Source organism: Sinohyriopsis cumingii, chromosome 9, assembly GCF_028554795.1.
Source record: "Sinohyriopsis cumingii isolate HCF-2022 chromosome 9, ASM2855479v2, whole genome shotgun sequence".
Lineage (NCBI taxonomy): Eukaryota > Metazoa > Mollusca > Bivalvia > Unionida > Unionidae > Sinohyriopsis > Sinohyriopsis cumingii.
The window spans coordinates 76,400,212-76,424,809 of record NC_142969.1 but is presented as its reverse complement, the minus strand read 5'-3'; the positions used below and the strand labels follow the sequence as shown (position 1 = coordinate 76,424,809).

Sequence of the window (24,598 nt, the reverse complement as noted above, 5' to 3'; positions counted from 1 at the left end):
TTTCATAGATCCATTTCCATTTCGTAGATCCATTCCCATTTCATAGATCCATTTCCATTTCATAGATCCATTCCCATTTCATATGACAGCATTGCTTTCATAGATCCATTCCCGTTTCATAGATCCATTTCCATTTTATATGACAGCAATGCTTTCATAGATCCATTCCCATTTCATAGATCCATTCCCATCATAGACTCATTCCCATCACAGATCCATTCTCATTTCAACAATCCATTTCCTTTTCATAGATCCATTCCCTTTTCATTGATCCATTCCCATTTCATATGACAGCAATGCTTTCATTGATCCATTTCCATTTCATATGACAGTATTGCTTTTATAGATCCATTCCCATTTCATAGATCCATTCCCATTTCATAGATCCATTCCCATTTCATATGACAATAATGCTTTTGGTTGCTCCAGTATCCTAATGGTTAGAGCATCCACCTTAGATGCATGAGGTCATGGGTTCGAACCCCAGCCGGGTCATACTAAAGACTTCTAAAAATGGTACTAACAGTTGCCTCACTTGGTATTCAGCATTAGGAGGTTAGTGTTAGGACTGTTTGGCTCGTTGTCAGGATAATATGACTTGGTGGGCCATCATGCTACATGTCTGCAGCATGATGACCCAGTTGTATACATCACTATAAACTGCCACACTGCAGACATCGAAGTAATATGACTGAATTTATTAAAATCTACATTAAAAATCCAAATCACACATACACACAATAATGCTTTCATAGATCCATTTCCATTTCATCAATCCATTCCCATTTTATTTAATGCTGCGCATTTTTGTCATTTTATAGATGCTTTTGTAACGTGTTTCATCAACGTAATGAGTAAAACTAATGGTAATAAATGACACGAGAGCATGATGCATGTTCATTGGTATGTTTGGAAAGCTGTCACAATTGGATATAAAAGAAACAACAAAAAATAACCATCATGCATGCTCATTGGTATGTTTGGAAAGCTGTCACAGTTGGATAGAAAAGAATTAAACCTGAAAATTGAAGATAAACCTAATGAGAACTTGAGTGATGAGAAACTTACTGGCGTGTATGTTGGCAGTAATTGAAATGGAAAAACCATGTAGACCATGTCTAAAGACTGTTAGGCCACCTACACAGCAATTTAAAGGCTGTTTTGAGTATTCAGGTGTTGAGGCCGGAACTCACTTCCCTTACATGTCAGAATGGCAAGCTGAGCAGGAAATTTCAGTAGGAAGTATCTTGAATGTGTACAAAAAGATGTTATTTTACTAAGTAATATTTCTTCCTCCCATAACTTCCATTATAGTATTAAAATTATTGAATATCTTTTGCTTGTTTCAAATTATTGTCATGATTTAATATCCCATAATATTATTTTTCTGCACGATATTGCTAATGCTAGTATAGTTATTCATATAAATGTTATTTCTACAGTTATTTCTCCAGTTTTTTCATAGCTATTTCTATAGTTATTTCTATGGTTATTTCCATCATTATTTCTATAGTTATTTTATAGTTATTTTTATAGTTTTTTTCATCGTTATTTATATAGTTATTTCTATGTTATATTTGATATTAGTTTTTATATACTTGCTGTAGATTGCTTTGGTAGATATTTTTTGTATAGAGTTGAATGAAGGAGAAATTAGTAATTTACTAATTGAGTTTCCCTCTTAAAATAAAGAATTATTATTGCTGTTTTAATTATAATGAACCTTTAATTATAATGCAACATTTAATCTAAAACTGTATACACCCATTCGCACACCACACAAGGACTATTACTAAAAATGTTAGTAGTCGAAGGGAAAGTTATTTTCATAGGAAAACTATTAAATGTTTTATCAAAAGCTTTCCTGGGTATCTTTTCATAATCAGCTTCATCATTCTGAGCTTCTAATTCACAGAAAGAGATGTTCTTGAATTTCATGAAATTTACTTCCATAAACTTTAAAGAACGGAGTCCATGAACAATAACATAGTTCATGAACTACAGTTTCATGTTCTGTTCATGAAGTAGTTCAAGAACAATTCATGAACAGTTCTTAGATTTGTTCATGAACTAGTTCATGAATTGAAGATTCATGAAGTGGCCATTTTCTGTTCAGGTACTAATTCATGAACCAGTTCATGATTTTTTCACATTCAGAGCTTTTAGAGACAGAAGCGTGATGTTTGAGAGTGCAAATTTCAATACAAGGCTAAGTGGGTGGGGGTAAAGACACTGCAGTATCCTTGCTGCTCTTGGCAAGTACTGTAAATCATAAAATTATGTCATGAAACATTTGCTGATTTAGTAAATGCAAAATTAAATTTTCATGAATGATTGATAGAATTAATGTGACATAAATTTTTTTCGATTTATTGATAGAATTAATGTGACATAGAATTTATATGATTTATTGATAGAATTAATGTGACATAAAATTCATATGATTTACTGATAGAATTAATGTGACATAGAATTTATATGATTTACTGATAGAATTAATGTGACATAGAATTTATATGATTTATTGATAGAATTAATGTGACATAAAATTTATATGATTTATTGATAGAATTAATGTGACATAGAATTTATATGATTTATTGATAGAATTAATGTGACATAGAATTTATATGATTTATTGATAGAATTAATGTGACATAGAATTTATATGATTTATTGATAGAATTAATGTGACATAGAATTTATTTGATTTATTGATAGAAATAATGTGTCACAGAATTTATTTGATTTATTGATAGAATTAATGTGACATAGAATTTATATGATTTATTGATAGAATTAATGTGACATAGAATTTATATGATTTATTGATAGAATTAATGTGACAAAGAATTAATGTGACATAGTGAGCTCATGTAATAATGATGGCTGACTTTGATGCAGTAGATCTCAGCTTTGATCCTTGGTGGAGGCTTTGACTTGATGGTATAGTTACCAGTATAGGCCTTTGATGGTATAATTACCATTAGAGGCCTTTGATGGTATAATTTCCAGTAGAGGCCTTTGGTGGTATAGTTACCAGTATAGGCCTTTGATGGTATAATTACCAGTAAAGGCCTTTGATGGTATAGTTACCAGTATAGGCCTTTGATGGTATAGTTACCAGTATAGGCCTTTCCAAACTTGAGTCAATTATAGAGTCAAAAACACATAAGGAAATACTGTGATTCATTGTTGTTGTAGTTATCACATCACATAGCAATGATTTATTGGTGTCTAAATCATCACATCACACAACAAGGATTTATTGGTGTTTATATCAGCACATCACATGACAATAATTTATTGGTGTTTAAATCATCACATCACATGACAATGATTTATTGGTGTTTAAATCATCACATCACATGACAATGATTTTTTGTGTTTATATCAGCACATCACATGACAATAATTTATTGGTGTTTATATCAGCATTTATTGGTGTTAAATCATCACATCACACAACAAGGATTTATTGGTGTTTATATCAGCACATCACATGACAATAATTTATTGGTATTTAAATCATCACATCACATGGCAATGTTTTATTGGTGTTTAAATCATCACATCACATAACCATGATTATTAAGTGCTGAAGCAGTGGGGGTAAAGCTCCTTGCCAAGTGTACACCACAGCACACAACCAGGATTTGAATCTGCACCCACTATTTGTGAATCTGGTGTGCTTGACCACTAATCCTGGTCAATGGCCTTATCACACAGCAAATTCAGATGTTGTAAGGAATTTGAGGATCGTATTTAAGGAAGGAAGTAGACTTGAATAGCTGAAGGCTTCAGATGTTCCTTTTGAACAAGTATAATGTTTATATTCCAATAAGATACCATGTAACAGTTAGTTGTTGCTGTTCCTTGAACGCCTCCACTTTTCAACGCTAACATCAAGGCCATTTATTACAGACATTCATGTAATGATGTTGGGTTAAGAAGGAGATGATATAAACTGTTTCATTGGCCATGCACACCATTTTCATTTGATTAATTATCAGAGATGTCTAAGTGGTTATAAAAAGTTATGTTTGGGATGAAAGGTTTATATGTATATATATACACACACAAGACTATTGACTGTGGAAGAAATTTTGATCAAAGAACATGCTAACAGGCTGATGGGCAGGCAACCAGACTGATCAGAACAACAACAAAAAAAAAGAACAAAGAAAAAGGCAAAAGCTTTAGGTGTTTGTACTAAGAAAAATAATTCTTGTTAAATATTTTCAGTACATAATATGTTCCAGTTAACAACAGCTAATCATATATAATTTGCCTTGTGCAGACATTTTCTGGAGCATGAGGGAAAAGTCAAAGGACAAAGCCAGTAAACTTGCTTATGAGTCCAAGGTGCAAACTGCACAGAACCATATCTGCTATCTCATAATGCACTGGCAGATGTGGGTCTGTACACTTTGTTAGGAGTAATCAATACAAAAAACAGTATAGACCCTGATCTGCAGGCACATTATGATATGACAGATAAGGATCTTTGTTGTTTGACTTGACTTATAAGTGAGTACATATGGTAGTCAAAGTCTTTTCCACGTCCTTCTGGTAAATCATGTGTACACAGCAAATGTGTGTTGCTGTTATCCTTCCATGGTCAGTTACTGAAGACACCAGACACCTAAATTCCTATGGAAAGGACTTCTTCAAAGGACTCATTGTATTTGTGCTGCATGTGAAATTCTGACACTGGAGTACAAATGACATCATAAATCGCATTCAGCAAACCAACAAATAACCCATTTCACCAAAATGTGTCCTTTAATTATTTGTTTAGATATTTGATTGGTCAAGTTTAAGTCAGACAAAAATTTCAGCCAATCAGATCACTTAAGTTTTAGTTCAGACTGGCTCTTTTTGTTGAGAAATCCGGACTGGATCATGTAAAACTATCTTGTAACTGTAGACTGAGTCTTATAAAATGTGCAATCTGTATGATGGAGTTTTTGTTCCCTATTGAATAGATCTGTGTGTCATGTGATCTCTCTCTCTCTCTCTCTCTCTCTCTCTCTCTCTCTCTCTCTCTCTCTATCTCTCTTTCTATCTCTGTCTATCTCTCTCTATCTATCTTTCCCTATCTATGTCTCTATGTAATTATTAAAATTATTAAAATTGTATAGGCATTTCTTTTCTTCATTATTCAGTAAGATAGAGAAATTGCATCCATGTAATTTTAGATCTAATTTTTGTTAGAGTTCATATCACTAAGGCACACTTGGGTGTCAAATTATGGTATACTGATGATGTCATAATCACATGACACACTTGGGTAACAAAATGTTATATTGATGATGTCATAATGTAATAATCACATGACACACTTGGGTAACAAAATGTTTTATTGATGATGTCATAATGTAATAATCACATGACACACTTGGGTAACAATATCTTATATTGTTAATGTCATTGATTGATTACTTGGATTTACGTTGCGTGCATCCAAAAGGGCATGTGCGATGGTGATAATGTCATAATATAATGATCACACAATACACTTGGGTAACAGAATGTTATATTGATAATGTCATAATGTAATGATCACATGACACACTTGGGTAACAAAATGTTTTATTGATGATGTCATAATGTAATGATCACATGACACACTTGGGTAACAAAATGGTATATCGATGATGTCATAATGTAATGATCACATGACACACTTGGGTAACAAAATGATATATCGATGAAGTCATAATGTAATGATCACATGACACACTTGGGTAACAAAATGTTATATTGATGATGTCATAATGTAATGATTACATTATTTTGAGCTGAACAGTGAGCACTGCATTTTAGCTAAGTCCGTTATTGGAATGCTTGACTCTCTCTCTCTCTCTATCTCTATCTCTATATCTATCTCTATCTATGTATCTATCTCTATATCTATATATATCTATCTCTATATCTATCTATATCTCTATATCTATCTATCTATATATCTATCTCTCTCTATCTCTCTATCTATTTCTATATCTATTTCTCTCTCTCGTCTCTATATCTATATCTCTCTCTCTATCTCTATATCTCTCTCTATACATATCTCTCTCTCTATCTATCTCTCTCTTTCTCTCTCTCTCTCTATCTCTCTATCTATATCTATCTCTATATATCTATCTATCTCTCTCTCTCTCTATATATATATCTATCTCTTTCTATCTCTATATCTCTCTCTCTATCTCTATATCTATCTCTATATCTCTCTTTCTATCTCTTTCTATCTCTCTCTATCTATCTTTCTCTATCTATGTCTCTATATCTATGTCTCTATCTCTCTCTCTATTTATCTCTCTCTATCTCTCTATATGTCTCTATCGCTCTCTCTATCTCTCTTTCTCTCTCTCTCTCAGTTTCTATCTCTCTTTCTCCCTCTCTCTCTCTATCTCTCTTTCTCTCTCTCTCTCTATCTCTCTTTCTTTCTATCTCTCTCTCTCTCTCTTTCTTTCTCTCTCTCTCTATCTCTATCTATCTATGGTGTTCTGGAGAGTACAGTACTAATATGCTTTACTGTGCATACAGTATGTATATTATGGTGCTGTGGATAGTAGTACTGGGATGTTTTACAGTACATGTATTTTGTGGTGTTCCAGAGAGAGTAGAGTTCTGACATGTTTTGCTGTACATATGTATTTTATAGTGTCTGGATATCATAATCCTGTAATACTTCATTGTATGTATGTATTTTACAGTGGTCTGGATAGTACAATATTGGAATACTTTACTGCATGTATATATATATATATATATATATATATATATATATATATATATATATATATATATATATATATATATATATATTTATCATGAACTTAAAAAATACAGCACTCATGTGGTAAATTGGGTGTACATTCTTAACACAAGATAATACAGCAGTAATTTGTTATATTAGCTGCAGTGCCGGATTTAGACATAGTGAGACCCTAAACTATGGGAATATGTAGAGGCCCTATTTGGTAGAAAATAAATTTGAAAGGCCCCTTCAGACTGTGAGTTCAGACTGTGAGGCCCTGTTTGGTAGAAAATACATTTGAAAGACCTCTTCAGACTGTGAGTTCAGACTGTGAGGCCCTATTTGGTAGAAAATAAATTTGAAAGACCCCTTCAGACTGTGAGTTCAGACTGTGAGGCCCTATTTGGTAGAAAATAAATTTGAAAGACCTCTTCAGACTGTGAGGCCCTATTTGGTAGAAAATAAATTTGAAAGGCCCCTTCAGACTGTGAGTTCAGACTGTGAGGCCCTATTTGGTAGAAAATAAATTTGAAAGGCCCCTTCAGACTGTGAGTTCAGACTGTGAGGCCCTATTTGGTAGAAAATAAATTTGAAAGGCCCCTTCAGACTGTGAGTTCAGACTGTGAGGCCCTATTTGGTAGAAAATAAATTTGAAAGGCCCCTTCAGACTGTGAGTTCAGACTGTGAGACCCTAAGATGTAGCTTGTTTAGCTTATGCCTAAATCTGGCACTGATTAGGTGTACATTTCAAGAACTGCTTTCCATCATTTTTCAAAATAGTTTTTTCTTTTTATATTTTTCAGTATGACTGTTTCAATTTTGTTAAAGTTCTTCTGCAGCATGATCATTTAATGAATGGAGAGGTACAGGACGCCATCTTTGCATGTGGTACTAATGCCTACAGACCATCATGCACGTGGAGATTGGTGAGTGACATATTTTGTACTTCACATGAAATTTGGACATTGGATTCCTAGCATATTTTGTCAATAAACATCTCAAATTTTTGTTTATAATTAGATTATTTAACACCTAAGTTTGTATCTACAATGATTAAATTTTCAATTTTCACTAGATATTCAACATATCCTTTGAAATACCGTATACATATACCTAAACATAAGTCAGATCCACATGCAAGCTGCATGCTGTCCCACATTGCACAGGAAGATTTGGATCTACACAGTTTGTTAGGAGTAATTAGCATTATGAGATGGCAGATCAGGGTCTGTGTTGTTTGCATTTGGGCCTGATTTGTAATTGAGTATATACAGTATGGTGTTTGCAGTTGTGTCTGACTTGTAAGTAAGTGTATACAGTATGGTGTTTGCAGTTGTGTCTGATTTGTAAGTGAGTATATACAGTATGGTGTTTGCAGTTGTGTCTGACTTGTAAGTAAGTGTATACAGTATGGTGTTTGCAGTTGGGTCTGATTTGTAAGTGAGTATATACAGTATGTTGTTTGCATATGGGTCTGACTTGTAAGTGAGTATATACAGTATGTTGTTTGCATTTGGGTCTGATTTGTGAGTGAGTATATATAGTATGTTGTTTGCATTTGGGTCTGACTTGTAAGTGAGTATATACAGTATGGTGTTTGCATTTGGGTCTGATTTGTGAGTGAGTATATATAGTATGTTGTTTGCATTTGGGTCTGACTTGTAAGTGAGTATATACAGTATGGTGTTTGCATTTGGGTCTGATTTGTGAGTGAGTATATATAGTATGTTGTTTGCATTTGGGTCTGACTTGTAAGTGAGTATATACAGTATGGTGTTTGCATTTGGGTCTGATTTATAAGTGAGTATATACAGTATGGTGTTTGCATTTGGGTCTGATTTGTGAGTGAGTATATATAGTATGTTGTTTGCATTTGGGTCTGACTTGTAAGTGAGTATATACAGTATGGTGTTTGCATTTGGGTCTGATTTGTGAGTGAGTATATATAGTATGTTGTTTGCATTTGGGTCTGACTTGTAAGTGAGTATATACAGTATGGTGTTTGCATATGGGTCTGACTTGTAAGTGAGTATATACAGTATGGTGTTTGCATTTGGGTCTGACTTGTAAGTGAGTATATACAGTATGTTGTTTGCATTTGGGTCTGACTTGTAAGTGAGTATATACAGTATGTTGTTTGCATTTGGGTCTGATTTGTAAGTGAGTATATACAGTATGTTGTTTGCATTTGGGTCTGACTCGTAAGTGAGTATATACAGTACGTTGTTTGCATTTGGGTCTGATTTGTGAGTGAGTATATATAGTATGTTGTTTGCATTTGGGTCTGACTTGTAAGTGAGTATATACAGTATGGTGTTTGCATATGGGTCTGACTTGTAAGTGAGTATATACAGTATGGTGTTTGCATTTGGGTCTGATTTGTGAGTGAGTATATATAGTATGGTGTTTGCATTTGGGTCTGACTTGTAAGTGAGTATATACAGTATGTTGTTTGCATTTGGGTCTGACTTGTAAGTGAGTATATACAGTATGTTGTTTGCATTTGGGTCTGACTTGTAAGTGAGTATATACAGTACATTGTTTGCATTTGGGTCTGATTTGTGAGTGAGTATATATAGTATGTTGTTTGCATTTGGGTCTGACTTGTAAGTGAGTATATACAGTATGGTGTTTGCATATGGGTCTGACTTGTAAGTGAGTATATACAGTATGGTGTTTGCATATGGGTCTGACTTGTAAGTGAGTATATACAGTATGTTGTTTGCATTTGGGTCTGACTTGTGAGTGAGTATATACAGTACATTGTTTGCATTTGGGTCTGACTTGTAAGTGAGTATATACAGTATGGTGTTTGCATTTGGGTCTGATTTGTGAGTGAGTGTATACAGTATGTTGTTTGCATTTGGGTCTTACTTGTAAGTGAGTATATACAGTATGTTGTTTGCATTTGGGTCTGATTTGTAAGTGAGTATATACAGTCTGGTGTTTGCAGTTGGGTCTGACTTATGAGTGAATATATACAGTATGTTGTTTGCATTTGGGTCTGATTTGTGAGTATATACAGTATGGTGTTTGCAGTTGGGTCTGATTTGTAAGTGAGTGTATACAGTATGTTGTTTGCAGTTGGGTCTGACTTGTGAGTGAGTATATACAGTATGGTGTTTGCAGTTGGGTCTGATTTGTAAGTGAGTGTATACAGTATGTTGTTTGCAGTTGGGTCTGATTTGTAAGTGAGTATATACAGTATGGTGTTTGCATTTGGGTCTGATTTGTAAGTGAGTGTATACAGTATGTTGTTTGCATTTGGGTCTGATTTGTAAGTGAGTATATACAGTATGGTGTTTGCATTTGGGTCTGATTTGTAAGTGAGTATATACAGTATGGTGTTTGCATTTGGGTCTGATTTGTAAGTGAGTGTATACAGTATGTTGTTTGCAGTTGGGTCTGACTTGTGAGTGAGTATATACAGTATGGTGTTTGCAGTTGGGTCTGACTTGTGAGTGATTATATACAGTATGTTGTTTGCATTTGGGTTTGATTTGTGAGTATATACAGTATGGTGTTTGCAGTTGGGTCTGACTTATGAGTGAGTATATACAGTATGTTGTTTGCATTTGGGTCTGATTTGTGAGTATATACAGTATGGTGTTTGCAGTTGGGTCTGACTTATGAGTGAGTATATACAGTATGTTGTTTGCATTTGGGTTTGATTTGTGAGTATATACAGTATGGTGTTTGCAGTTGGGTCTGACTTATGAGTGAGTATATACAGTATGGTGTTTGCAGTTGGGTCTGATTTGTAAGTGAGTATATACAGTATGGTGTTTGCAGTTGGGTCTGACTTGTAAGTGAGTGTATACAGTATGTTGTTTGCATTTGGGTCTGACTTGTAAGTGAGTATATACAGTATGGTGTTTGCATTTGGGTCTGATTTATAAGTGAGTATATACAGTATGGTGTCTGCAGTTGGGTCTGACTTGTGAGTGATTATATACAGTATGTTGTTTGCATTTGGGTTTGATTTGTGAGTATATACAGTATGGTGTCTGCAGTTGGGTCTGACTTGTAAGTGAGTGTATACAGTATGTTGTTTGCATTTGGGTCTGATTTGTAAGTGAGTATATACAGTATGGTGTTTGCAGTTGGGTCTGATTTGTAAGACAGTATATACAGTATGGTGTTTGCATTTGGGTCTGACTTGTGAGTGAGTATATACAGTATGGTGTTTGCAGTTGGGTCTGATTTGTGAGTATATACAGTATGGTGTTTGCATTTGGGTCTGACTTGTAAGTGAGTATATACAGTATGGTGTTTGCATTTGGGTCTGATTTGTAAGTGAGTATATACAGTATGGTGTTTGCATTTGGGTCTGATTTGTGAGTATATACAGTATGTTGTTTGCATTTGGGTCTGACTTGTGAGTGATTATATACAGTACGTTGTTTGCATTTGGGTCTGATTTGTGAGTATATACAGTATGGTGTTTGCATATGGGTCTGACTTGTAAGTGAGTATATACAGTATGGTGTTTGCAGTTGGGTCTGACTTGTAAGTGAGTATATACAGTATGTTGTTTGCATTTGGGTCTGACTTGTAAGTGAGTGTATACAGTATGTTGTTTACTGTTGGGATCAACTTGTAAATGTGAATGCAAATCCCTACAATTTGACTGCAAATCCTTACAATTTGACTCCCAATCCTTACAATTTGATTGCCAATCCTTACAATTTCATTGCTATAATTTTACTGCCAGCCTTGACTCCTAACACTTACAGTTTTATTGCCAACCCTTACAATAAATCTTAATAAAATGACACTGTAATTTTGGACTTGCATAATAATATAAAAAATATCGAAATCTGGATATTGGCTGGTCTGAACTTTATATCTGGTTCCAGGTTTCATATTAGATTCAGTGGAGTTGGCCAGGAAACCAGACTAACTTTAAAGGAGTACCTCAGACACTTTGATCTGCCCATGTATTTCTTTCAAAACCCATGCATGATGAAGCTGTTGCTTATAGCATTCTGAAATGAAAACACATTGAACGCAAAGGGACAATCAGTCTCTGGAAACCTGAAAGCAGTCAGAAATATAAAAGGAATAGTCATATTCTTGGTTTAAAAAATTATGTTTATAGGACATACTATTGTATTGGTTGATTACATCTCATGGCAGAAATGATGTTGCCACATAAAATTAGAAAACCCTGATTACATCAAGTTGCAAAATCTAGCAAGAAGCTAATGAGATCCATCTGATTTACAACTTCAATTCCTGAAACTCTCCTGGAGGTAATTATGGTCTATGTGTACTTTACAGATGCTTTCATGAAACATGTTTGTCTTTGCTGTATCAGAACAGACTTCTAAACATTTTGAATGCATGTTTGTCTTTGCTGTATCATAACAGACTTCTAAACTTTTTAAATGCATGTTTGTGTTTGCTTTATCAGAACAGACTTTTTTTAAATGCTTGTTTGTCTTTGCTGTATCAAAATAGACATCTAAACTTTTTAAATGTTTGTTTGTCTTTGCTGTATCAAAACATACTTCTAAACTTTTTAAATGCTTGTTTGTCTTTGCTGTATCAAAAAAAATTCTAAACATTTTAAATGCATGTTTGTCTTTGCTGTATCAGAACAGAATTCTAAACTTTTTAAATGCATGTTTGTCTTTGCTGTATCAGAACAGACTTCTAAACTTTTTAAATGCATGTTTGTATTTATGCTGTATCAGAACTGACTTCTAAACTTTTTAAATGCATGTTTGTATTTATGCTGTATCAGAACTGACTTCTAAACTTTTTAAATGCATGTTTGTATTTGCTGTATCAAAAAACGAATTCTAAACTTTTTAAATGCATGTTTGTATTTGCTGTATCAGAACAGATTTCTAAACCTTTGATTCAATGCATGTTTGTCTTTGCTGTATCAAAAGAACTGACTTCTAAACTTTTTAAATGCATGTTTGTATTTTGCTGTATCAGAACTGACTTCTAAACTTAAATGCATGTATTTGCTGTATCAGAACAGAATTCTAAACTTAAATGCATGTTTTTTTTTTGCTGTATCAGAACAGACTTCTCAACTTTTTAAATGCATGTTGTATTTGCTGTATCAGAACAGACTTCTAAACTTTTTAAATGCATGTTTGTCATGCAAGTAATAGCAGTAGATGACATTTCATTACACCTCACTTTGAGTACGGAATTTCTACATAGTCGAAAATCACATGTGATATATACTTTGCACTTTGAGTACGGAATTTCTACATAGTCAGAAATCACATGTGATATATACTTTGCACTTTGAGTACAGAATTTCCACATAGTTGAAAATCACATGTGATATATACTTTACACTTTGAGTACGGAATTTCCACATAGTGGTAAATCACATGTGATATATACTTTACACTTTGAGTACAGAATTTCCACATAGTTGAAAATATATACTTTACACTTTGAGTACGGAATTTCCACATAGTTGAAAATCACATGTGATATATACTTTGCACTCTGAGTACAGAATTTCCACATAGTTGAAAATCACATGTGATATATACTTTACACTTTGAGTATGGAATTTCCACATAGTTGAAAATCACATGTGATATATACTTTGCACTCTGAGTACAGAATTTCCACATAGTTGAAAATCACATGTGATATATACTTTACACTTTGAGTACGGAATTTCCACATAGCTGTAAATCACATGTGATATATACTTTGCACTGCTGGTTATAGTTGCCTGTTAGAAATGGTACCAGTGTAGTGGACTTTGTTTTTTAATATCTTCGTTTTGAAGTATGATAATGATGATTTTTTATAACTTTGCCCAGAAAGAAATGCAGATTTTATTGGTTTCATGCTTGTCTGTACATTAACATATATATGGTTATTTTGTCCTGTGGAACCAGAATGAAGTGCCTTACCTGCAGACATATTAAGGCAGCCAAGTCAGTCTGATTTGGGCACTCTTCGGATTTTGAGTGCAGCTTGATGACTATTGAGCCATTGCAACATCTAGACATAGAATCGTCAAAATTATTTTTAGCTCAATAATGTTATCTCTCTTTCCCTGCTCTGTATTTAATTTGTATACTTTTACATACTTATGTCTTTCTAAATATATTTCAGGCCAACAATTTGTCTGTGATATTAGAAGAGGTAACGGGGATTGGACGAACCCCTTACAGCCCTGATTATAACTCCACTGCCATTATCACTAAGGATGGGAACTTTTATGGGGCCACAGTTATCGACATCACTGCACGAGACCCTGCAATCTACCGAAGTGTTGGAGATAGACCCCACCTGAGAACAGTGCAGTACAATTCAAAATGGCTAAATGGTAGGCAGTGTGGAATTTTATCATATCTGCTATCATATTTATTATCAGTTGAAACTGAAATGTACTGCAGTTATCATCCATAATAACTTTGTTGGTAAGATATATTGGTTGATCTTCCATTTGTACTTGATTACATGTGAAGTCCAACTGCACAGACTCAGATCTGCCGTAACATCATGTCATGTTGTTTGCAGTTGGACTCATAAGTGAGTATAGACAGTAAGTGATCTTGTGGCTAAACCTGTTAATGGAATATTTATTTAGATTGAGTTGATTCAAAAAGATAGATATTAGTGTACATGCATCTTGTCAGTATGGTTTAGACAGATTATCAAAAATGCATAATTCACATGTTTCACCATATGTATTGTTCAAGGGACTAAGTCAGACTGGTATAGATAATTGTTCAAAGGGACTAAATCAGACTGGTATAGATAGTTGTTCAAAGGGACTAAGTCAGACTGGTATAGATAATTATTCAAAGGGACTAAGTCAGACTGGTATAGATAATTTTTCAAAGGGACTAAGTCAGCCTGGTATAGATAGTTGTTCAATGGGACTAAGCCATTGCTTCTAGTGTTCAATAAAAGGCATAGCTATTATGTTTTTCTTGTAGAGGATAATTTTTCCAGTCTCCCAGAATCAGTGATGGAGAATTCATTGTGCTATAATAAGGTTGCCATAATAAGAATAGACTGAAGTTTTCTTGGCACATGTTTTATTTAGATTTGTCCCATTTCCATCAGGTTTTCTTGGCACATGTTTTATTTAGATTTGACCCATTTCCATCAGGTTTTCTTGGCACATCTTTTATTTAGATTTGACCCATTTCGATCAGGTTTCTTGACACATGTTTTATTTAGATTTGGCCCATTTCCATCAGGTTTTCTTGGCACATCTTTTATTTAGATTTGACCCATTTCCATCAGGTTTTCTTGGCACATGTTTTATTTAGATTTGTCCCATTTCCATCAGGTTTTCTTGGCACATGTTTTATTTAGATTTGGCCCATTTCCATCAGGTTTTCTTGGCACATGTTTTATTTAGATTTGGCCCATTTCCATCAGGTTTCCTTGGCACATGTTTTATTTAGATTTGACCCATTTCCATCAGGTTTTCTTGGCACATGTTTTATTTAGATTTGTCCCATTTCCATCAGGTTTTCTTGGAACATGATTTATTTGGATTTGTCCCATTTCCATCAGGTTTTCTTGGCACATGTTTTATTTAGATTTGTCCTATTTCCATCAGGTTTTCTTGGCACATGTTTTATTTAGATTTGACCCATTTCCATCAGGTTTTCTTGGCACATCTTTTATTTAGATTTGTCCCATTTCCATCAGGTTTCCTTGGCAAATGTTTTATTTAGATTTGACCCATTTCCATCAGGTTTTCTTGGCACATGTTTTATTTAGATTTGGCCCATTTCCATCAGGTTTTCTTGGCACATGTTTTATTTAGATTTGGTCCATTTCCATCAGGTTTTCTTTGGGACACTTTTTTATATATAGATTTCTCCCATGCCCGTAGATCCAAAATAGTAATGATTGTTCCACAGATATGTTACAGATTTGATTTTCCATGCATCATGTTCCAGATCTGAATTTCCTTATATCGTGTTACAAATCTGAATTTCCTTTTATCGTGTTACGGATTTGAGTTTTTATATATCATGTTACAGATTTGAATTTCTGTACATCAGTTAATAATTGCAGATTTTAAAAACTGTGAAAGTGCCTGTTTCATTGTTGAAGGCCTTCCATCCATTCCTATTTTTGATATCAGTCAATATAAAATTTCTATAAATTTCTTTTTTGGACACCAATATTTGTGTAATTTATTCTGAACCTCTAATAATATCTTTTATTTCTGCAGGAGAAGTAAATGCCAATATTTCTTGCATATTTGTTTTAGTATAAGGATTAAGAAGAACATAAAATGAATATTTATGACAAAATCTACCAATCCATCTGTATTTACTAATTCCTGATATTATGTAAAACATGTTTCAACTATTATTTAAGTGCTTCATGTTACAAAAATTGGCTGTTTTGTGTGTTCGTACACTTAATTTTTTTTATTCACGTGGTAATAATAGCATGACAGTATCACTATAATTTCCTGAAAAGGCCCTTTACTTTTCTGTGTATTTTGTGACCCAGTGCAATTTAGAATCCCAGTATTTTTTTTAAAAATATGGCTGGAAGGTCTATTGTTGATAGAATTTTAGGACTTTAATTGCATTCTGAATGTTTGAAATCTTAGAAATCTCTTGAATCTCAATCAATTTCTTAATGCATCCTTATCTTAAATTCACAGGTTTTTTCTTTTGTTAATGATGTATGCAAGTCTGAAGTGTTATTTATGAGTGTTCTGATCTAAGGGAGGTAACTAGTACAGCATTGATTGAATCCAGGATGCTTATATCCCTTTTATGGTTAAGGAACCACAAGCTCGTGTAGCATTTGTTGTTCATAACTTTATTGTAATCTAGAAACCAAGGAGTAGATAATAGTTGCAGATTAATAGATTTGAAAAAAGAAGAAATGTCAGTTTTGGTGATATTCATTTTACACATGTAATGTCTGTTTCAGAGCCTGACTTTGTTTCATCCTATGAGATTGGCAAGAAGATATGTCAGTTTTGGTGATATTCATTTTACACATGTAATGTCTGTTTCAGAGCCTGACTTTGTTTCATCCTATGAGATTGGAGAATTTGTCTACTTTATCTTTCGTGAATCAGCAGTAGAGTACATTAACTGTGGAAAGGTAGCCATACTTGTTTATTATTTTTTATTCATTCATTTAGGATTGACTGACCCTTATGTAGTGAATGTTTTAAAATATCAGTTAATATTCCATTCAAATCCTGGATGCAACTACTAACATATGTTTAATGACATTCATTTTTGTTCATTTATCTACACAACATGTTTTATAATTTCACTTCATCTTTTCTCAAACTTTTGAATTTTGAAAAGTAGTTGTGAATTTTTATATATTTCTTGCTTAAAGAAATTGAAATTTACAAATAAATGTTTCTTTTATTGGGTACAGTTTAATTTAATTGCCCAAATTAACAGTGGTCTTTTATAATAATACTGTTCAGGGAAGCCATACATGTCTACTGTATTAAAGTGGAGTCACACCTTATGTAGGGGTACATAGGGGTACATATATTGCAGGTAAAAATAGAATTCAACCAGTATAATGGATCAATTACCATACCAGTGTTACAGAGTGGACAGTGTTATACCAGGGACTGTGTTATGTCAGGGACAGTGTTTTATCAGATTCAGTATTATATCAGAAACTGTGTTATATCAGGGACAATGCTATATCAAAGACCATGTTATATCAAGAACTGTGTTATACTTACGTGCTTTATAGTGAAGATAATTTTACTGAATTATTCTTGTTTTCTCTTACAGAGGATCTACTCAAGAATTGCAAGAGTATGCAAGGTAATTTCCTGAACTCTTCTGATAAATTCATGTTCCTTTTCAATCTGGTACTCAGAATGCTACTCTTCTTCTGAAGTCCTTAGTTACTATTCAGCAAAGAGTACAATCGCAGTCAGTCATTAGTTACTATTCAGCAAAGAGTACAATGACAGTCAGTCCTTAGTTACTATTCAGCAAAGAGTACAATGGCATTCAGTCCTTAGTTACTATTCAGCAAAGAGTACAGTGGCATTCAGTCCTTAGTTACTATTCAGCAAAGAGTACAATGGCATTCAGTCATTAGTTACTATTCAGCAAAGAGTACAGTGGCATTCAGTCCTTAGTTACTATTCAGCAAAGAGTACAATGGCATTCAGATTTGTTACTACAGTCGTGTGTAATTTTAAATTAGCAATTTGTTTTCTTTTGAAACTAAAGTAATTTATTTAATACCTGGCTAACAGTGGATAAGTTGTGGATGTTAAAAGTAATTATTTTTGTATTTCATTACTCATGTATTGCAGTTTCTTTTAGAAAATTTTATTATTTTTATTACTCTGCATGATATAACCTGTACATAGCTTAAATGGTCAATTCATTTTATACTCTTGATGACTGTAGGCCACAGTGGTCAAGTTACTCTGGTATATCCTTCAAACTTTTTCAACAGTATTTCACTGACATAAACATGTATATTTGCATTTCAGACTGATAGAGGAGGGGGGCTTCTTTTAGATGAAAATTGGACCACATATTTTAAGGCCCGTCTAAACTGTTCCCTTCCTGGGGAGTACCCTTTCTACTTTGACGAGATACAGAGTACATTCTACCTGGAGGAGGAGGGACAACTTTATGCCATGTTCACTACTCCAGAGTAAGTTCAGATGCTGCTCAAAATGAAGCCAGAATATGAAATGATCCTAGCTGTAATAAACCATGTCAAAATGAAGCCAGAATATGAATTGATCCTAGCTGTAATAAATCATGTCAAAATGAAGCCAGAATATGAATTGATCCTAGCTGTAATAAATCATGTCAAAATGAAGACAGAATATGAATTGATCCTAGCTGTAATAAATCATGTCAAAATGAAGACAGAATATGAATTGATCCTAACTGTAATAAATCATATCAAAATGAAGCCAGAAAATGAATTGCTCCTAGCTGTAATAAATCATGTCAAAATTGTATTTGAAAAAATATGCTTCTTGTTGCAGCCATAGAGTTTGAAAATTTTACATTAAATGCAAGACAGAGCAAATCAAATATATGCTTATATTTCAGTGTATTCAGTGTTAAATAATTTTGGTTTATAATTGCAAATCAAGTAGATGCTTATTTTTCAGTGTAACCACTGTTAAAAACATTTGGTTTATAATCGAAAGATCTTGTTTATATGTTTAATCCAATGCCCCTCTTTAAATGTTATTTGGAGCAGATAACTTTCTTTGACATGGATTGGATATTGTTTGTATACTTATTTACATACAGTATACATGGATTGGATATTGTTTGTATACTTATTTACATACAGTATACATGGATTGGATTATTGTTTGTATACTTATTTACATACAGTATACATGAATTGGATATTGTTTATACAATTATTTTCGTACAGTATACATGGATTGGATATTGTTTGTATGCTTATTTACATACAGTATACATGGATTGGATATTATTTGTACAATTATTTTCATCCTGCATACATGGATTGGATATTGTTTGTACAGTTATTTACATACAGTATACATAGATTGGATATTGTTTGTACAATTATTTTCATCCTGTATACATGGATTGGATATTGTTTGTACAATTATTTTCATACAGTATACATGGATTGGATATTGTTTGTACAATTATTTTCATCCTGTATACATGGATTGGATATTGTTTATACAATAATTTTCATACAGTATACATGGATTGGATATTGTTTGTACAATTATTTTCCTACAGCATACATGGATTGGATATTGTTTGTACAATTATTTTCATCCTGTATACATCGATTGGATATTGTCTGTACAATTATTTTCATCCTGTATACATTGATTGGATATTGTTTATACAATTATTTTCATACAGTATACATGGATTGGATATTGTTTGTACAATTATTTTCATCCTGTATACATGGATTGGATATTGTTTGTACAGTTATTTACATACAGTATACATGGATTGGATATTGTTTGTACAATTATTTTCATCCTGTATACATGGATTGGATATTGTTTATACAATAATTTTCATACAGTATACATGGATTGGATATTGTTTGTACAATTATTTTCCTACAGCATACATGGATTGGATATTGTTTGTACAATTATTTTCATCCTGTATACATGGATTGGATATTGTTTGTACAATTATTTTCATCCTGTATACATGGATTGGATATTGTTTATACAATTATTTTCATGCAGTATACATGGATTGGATATTGTTTGTACAATTATTTTCATCCTGTATACATGGATTGGATATTGTTTGTACAGTTATTTTCATACAGTGTACATGGATTGGATATTGTTTGTACAATTATTTTCATCCTGTATACATGGATTGGATATTGTTTGTACAATTATTTTCATCCTGTATACATGGATTGGATATTGTTTGTACAATTATTTTCATCCTGTATACATGGATTGGATATTGTTTATACAATTATTTTCATCCTGTATATATGGATTGGCTTTTGTTTGTACACTTATTTTTATACAGTATACCAAAGACTTACAAAAATGGTACAATCAGCTGCCTTGCTAGGTGCTCAGCATTAAGAGGCTAGTGTTAGGGCTGGTCGGCCTGGTGTCAGGATAATGTGTCTGGGTGGGACATCATGCTGCATGTCTGCGACATGATGCCTCAGTGCTAGGCATCACTATAAAATAAAACTGCGGACATCATAGCGATATGACTGAAAAATTGTTAAAACTATGTGAAAAATCCAAATCACACACACTCATACAGTATACATAGACTGGCTATTGTTTATACACTTATTTTCATACAGTATACATGGATTGGCTATTGTTTATACACTTATTTTCATACAGCATACATAGACTGGCCTTTGTATATACACTTATTTTCATACAGTATACATGGATTGGCTATTGTTTATACACTTATTTTCATACAGTATACATGGATTGGCTATTGTTTATACACTTATTTTCATACAGTATACATGGATTGGCTATTGTTTATACACTTATTTTCATACAGTATACATGGATTGGCTATTGTTTATACACTTATTTTCATACAGTATACATGGATTGGCTTTTGTTTATACACTTATTTTCATACAGTATACATAGATTGGCTATTGTTTATACACTTATTTTCATACAATATACATGGATTGGCTATTGTTTATACACTTATTTTCATGCAGGATACATGGATTGGCTATTGTTTATACACTTATTTTCATACAGTATACATGGATTGGCTATTGTTTATACACTTATTTTCATACAGTATACATGGATTGGCTATTGTTTATACACTTATTTTCATACAGTATACATGGATTGGCTTTTGTTTATACACTTATTTCAGACAGTATACATGGATTGGCTTTTGTTTATACACTTATTTTCATACAGTATACATGGATTGGCTTTTGTTTATACGCTTATTTGCAGATCAAAGTCTGTGTAGTTTGTTATATGGATACAATGCCCCTGCATATCACAATCTGTGTAGTTCTATGGAAACAATACACCTGCAGATCACAGTCTGTGTAGTTTGTTCTATGGATACAATACACCTGCAGATCACAGTCTGTGTTGTTTGTTATATGGATACTCTTAACAGATTGCAAAGATCCAGATCTTTTGGTGCAGTGTGTGACAGCAGATCTGGGTCTCTGCAGTTTGCAGCTGGACTTGTCTTACAATTATGTATATACGGTACATCCTGAAAGTGGGTCAGTGCTGCCTAGCTTTGTTTTGTTATTACATCTTTATTTAATTCTATTCCTCCAGAAGCAGTATTGCAGGGTCCGCAGTTTGCGTATACAGCTTGGAAGCATTTAATAAATCTTTCACTGGAGAGTTCAAGTACCAAGAAAGTCCTCGATCAGCATGGGAACGACATGTCAACTCTAATCCACTTACTCAGGTAAAATCATTGTTAACACCATGACTCCTCATTGTTAAGTGTCTCTATTGTATTATGGGTCTGGGCATGAATTGCCTTTTCATTTACATCTGACACTTCTTTGTTGCAATTGTTATATTATAAATGATTAGAACATGATATTATAAGAACCCATTATAGCATGGCTGTGATAACACACAGTCTCATTATAACACTATCCTAGATATAACACAAATATGGCCATAAATTGCTATTTCATTTACTCTTTCATTTACATCTGACACTTTTTGAAGTCCTTGGCGTATTATAAACCATTAGAACAACATAAGAACCCATTATAACATACCTGTCAGACCTTGCAGTCCTATTATAATACTATTCCAGATATAACGCAAATACTGTCATTTATTTCAGTTTAAGGTACTTCTGACATTTTTTGGAAGTCCTTGGCATATTATAAACCATAAGAACCCATTATAACATGTCTCTCATACCTTAATGTCTCATTATAACACTATCACAGATATCAGCTGATGTGGTGATAGATTTCTATTTCATTTTACTTCTGACGCTTAATTGTAATTCATGTCTTAGCATTAACTGTTAGAACATAATATTAGATCTAATTATAGCATACCTGTGATACCTCATAGCATTGCTTGCATCATACCTGTTATTATACCCAATTTAAGATAATTTTCCCTGTAACACAATTGAATTTTATTTGTATTGAGGGACAACTGTGCATCTCTCAAGACAGTAGTATTGACATGCACAGCAAGTATGCTTCTGCAAAGACAATTAAACTGCAAGAAAATTAATTTTGGATACCGCTTGTCTTAACTTTGCTTAATATGTGGTAAATATGTGACAAAACAATTAGCTTAGACAATAAAGGTAAAACAGTTCTTGATTTTTCAACTTTTAAAATTTCAAAAGAAAATTTTCTTTGTAGCTTGTTATATGAGAGATATGTTTATTTATTCCAGTGTCCAGTGGAGAAAGACACTAGTAAGAGGTCATTTGCAGATGAAGGTGGGGGAAATAAACAGTCCATTATGGCCCAAAAATACCAAATGATGGACAATTCCGTTCAACCCATGGCCATAAAACCCCTTCTAGTGGGACTCAATGAAAGGTGAGTGTCTGTTTTCTGTCTTGGATGTAAACCCATTGCCATACCCTCTCCCCTCTGTTGACATCAAAGAGATGAAAACTGTATTTGTCTCTTGTTGGTCTAATTGTTAATTGTGGCACAAAAATTGCAGATGATGGGCAGTTCTGTACAGCCTATGGCCATGAGTCTACCCAACCACCTGCATGTAGTATGCCTTCATAAAAGGGAAATGGTCTGGTCATCAATCTGTTTGTTGTTGGGCTAATAGTTTGTATATCAGAGGTCATACTGAAATCTATATGACCAATGTCCATAAGATGTACCCACTCCTTCTAGTCCTCAGTGAAAGATAAAGTGTTTGTCTGTTCATCGGTATATATTAGATGGAACTTGAGTTGTTTGAGTATAGACCACAACTACTAATTGATGAACAGCATCATACAGACCATGTCCATTGATCCCCTTTCCATTTAGTATACATCTTTGAAAGGTATGATGCATGTCTGTCTGTCCATCCCTTTGTGTGCCTGTTGTTGCCTATCCAACCATTTATCTGCCTGTTATTGTCTATCCATCCCTTTGTCTGCTTGTTGTTGTCTATCCATCCCTTTGTCTGCCTGTTATTGTCTATCCATCCCTTTGTCTGTCTGTTGTTGTCTAGCCATCCCTTTGTCTGCCTGTTGTTGTCTATCCATCCCTTTGTCTGCTTGTTATTTGTCTATCCATCCCTTTGTCTGCCTGTTATTGTCTATCCATCCCTTTGTCTGCTTGTTATTGTCTATCCATCCCTTTGTCTGCCTGTTGTTGTCTAACCATCCCTTTGTGTGCCTGTTATTGTCTATCCATCCCTTTGTCTGCTTGTTATTGTCTATCCATCCCTTTGTCTGCCTGTTGTTGTCTATCCATCCCTTTGTCTGCCTGTTATTGTCTATCCATCCCTTTGTCTGTCTGTTGTTGTCTAGCCATCCCTTTGTCTGCCTGTTGTTGTCTATCCATCCCTTTGTCTGCTTGTTATTGTCTATCCATCCCTTTGTCTGCCTGTTATTGTCTATCCATCCCTTTGTCTGCTTGTTATTGTCTATCCATCCCTTTGTCTGCCTGTTGTTGTCTATCCATCCCTTTGTCTGCCTGTTATTGTCTATCCACCCCTTTATCTGCTTGTTATTGTCTATCCATCCCTTTGTCTGCTTGTTATTGTATATCCATCCCTTTGTCTGCTTGTTATTGTCTTGCTCCACCCTTTGTCTGCCTGTTATTGTCTATCCATCCCTTTGACTGCTTGTTGTTGTCTATCCATCCCTTTGTCTGGCTTTTGTTGTCTATCCATCCCTTTGTCTGGCTTTTGTTGTCTATCCATCCCTTTGTCTGCCTGTTGTTGTCTATCCATCCCTTTGTCTTCCTGTTATTGTCTATCCATCCTTTTGTCTGCCTGTTGTCTATCCATCCCTTTGTCTGCCTGTTGTTGTCTATCCAACCCTTTGTCTGCTTGTTGTTATCTATTCATCCCTTTGTCTGCCTGTTGTTGTCTATCCATCCTTGTGTTTGCCTTTTGTTGTCTATCCATCCCTTTGTCTGACTGTTGTTGGGCTTTCCAGTCAGTAATGGTGACAATCTTTACATCTTCTTGACTCTTCTCTTGACTGTTTGTCCTACTGACATCACTTAAAGACTTTTTTCATAATAGAGGTCACGCATTCAAACTGTGGTTGAGTCATACCAAAGACAAAAATGGTCCCAGCAGCTGCCTCACTTGGCACTCAGCATTAACAGATTAGTGTTAGGACTGGTCGGCCTGGTGTCAGGATAATGTGACTGAGTGGGACATCA

General features: G+C 33.9%; 1 protein-coding gene across 4 annotated transcripts in view; it reads left to right on the top strand.

The window, feature by feature from the left end:
• Window positions 1–24,598, top strand: part of LOC149792052 (semaphorin-5A-like) — a 499,542-nt gene that overhangs the window by 389,891 nt on the left and 85,053 nt on the right. For all 4 annotated transcript variants that reach the window (XM_089970552.1, XM_089970548.1, XM_089970549.1 and 1 more), the window contains 7 exons: window positions 7,567–7,689; window positions 13,868–14,081; window positions 16,764–16,852; window positions 17,515–17,547; window positions 18,234–18,400; window positions 21,540–21,675; window positions 22,644–22,792. In XM_089970552.1, the coding sequence (XP_089826678.1) occupies window positions 7,567–7,689; window positions 13,868–14,081; window positions 16,764–16,852; window positions 17,515–17,547; window positions 18,234–18,400; window positions 21,540–21,675; window positions 22,644–22,792 (911 nt within the window). The remainder of the gene's footprint in view (window positions 1–7,566; window positions 7,690–13,867; window positions 14,082–16,763; window positions 16,853–17,514; window positions 17,548–18,233; window positions 18,401–21,539; window positions 21,676–22,643; window positions 22,793–24,598) is intronic.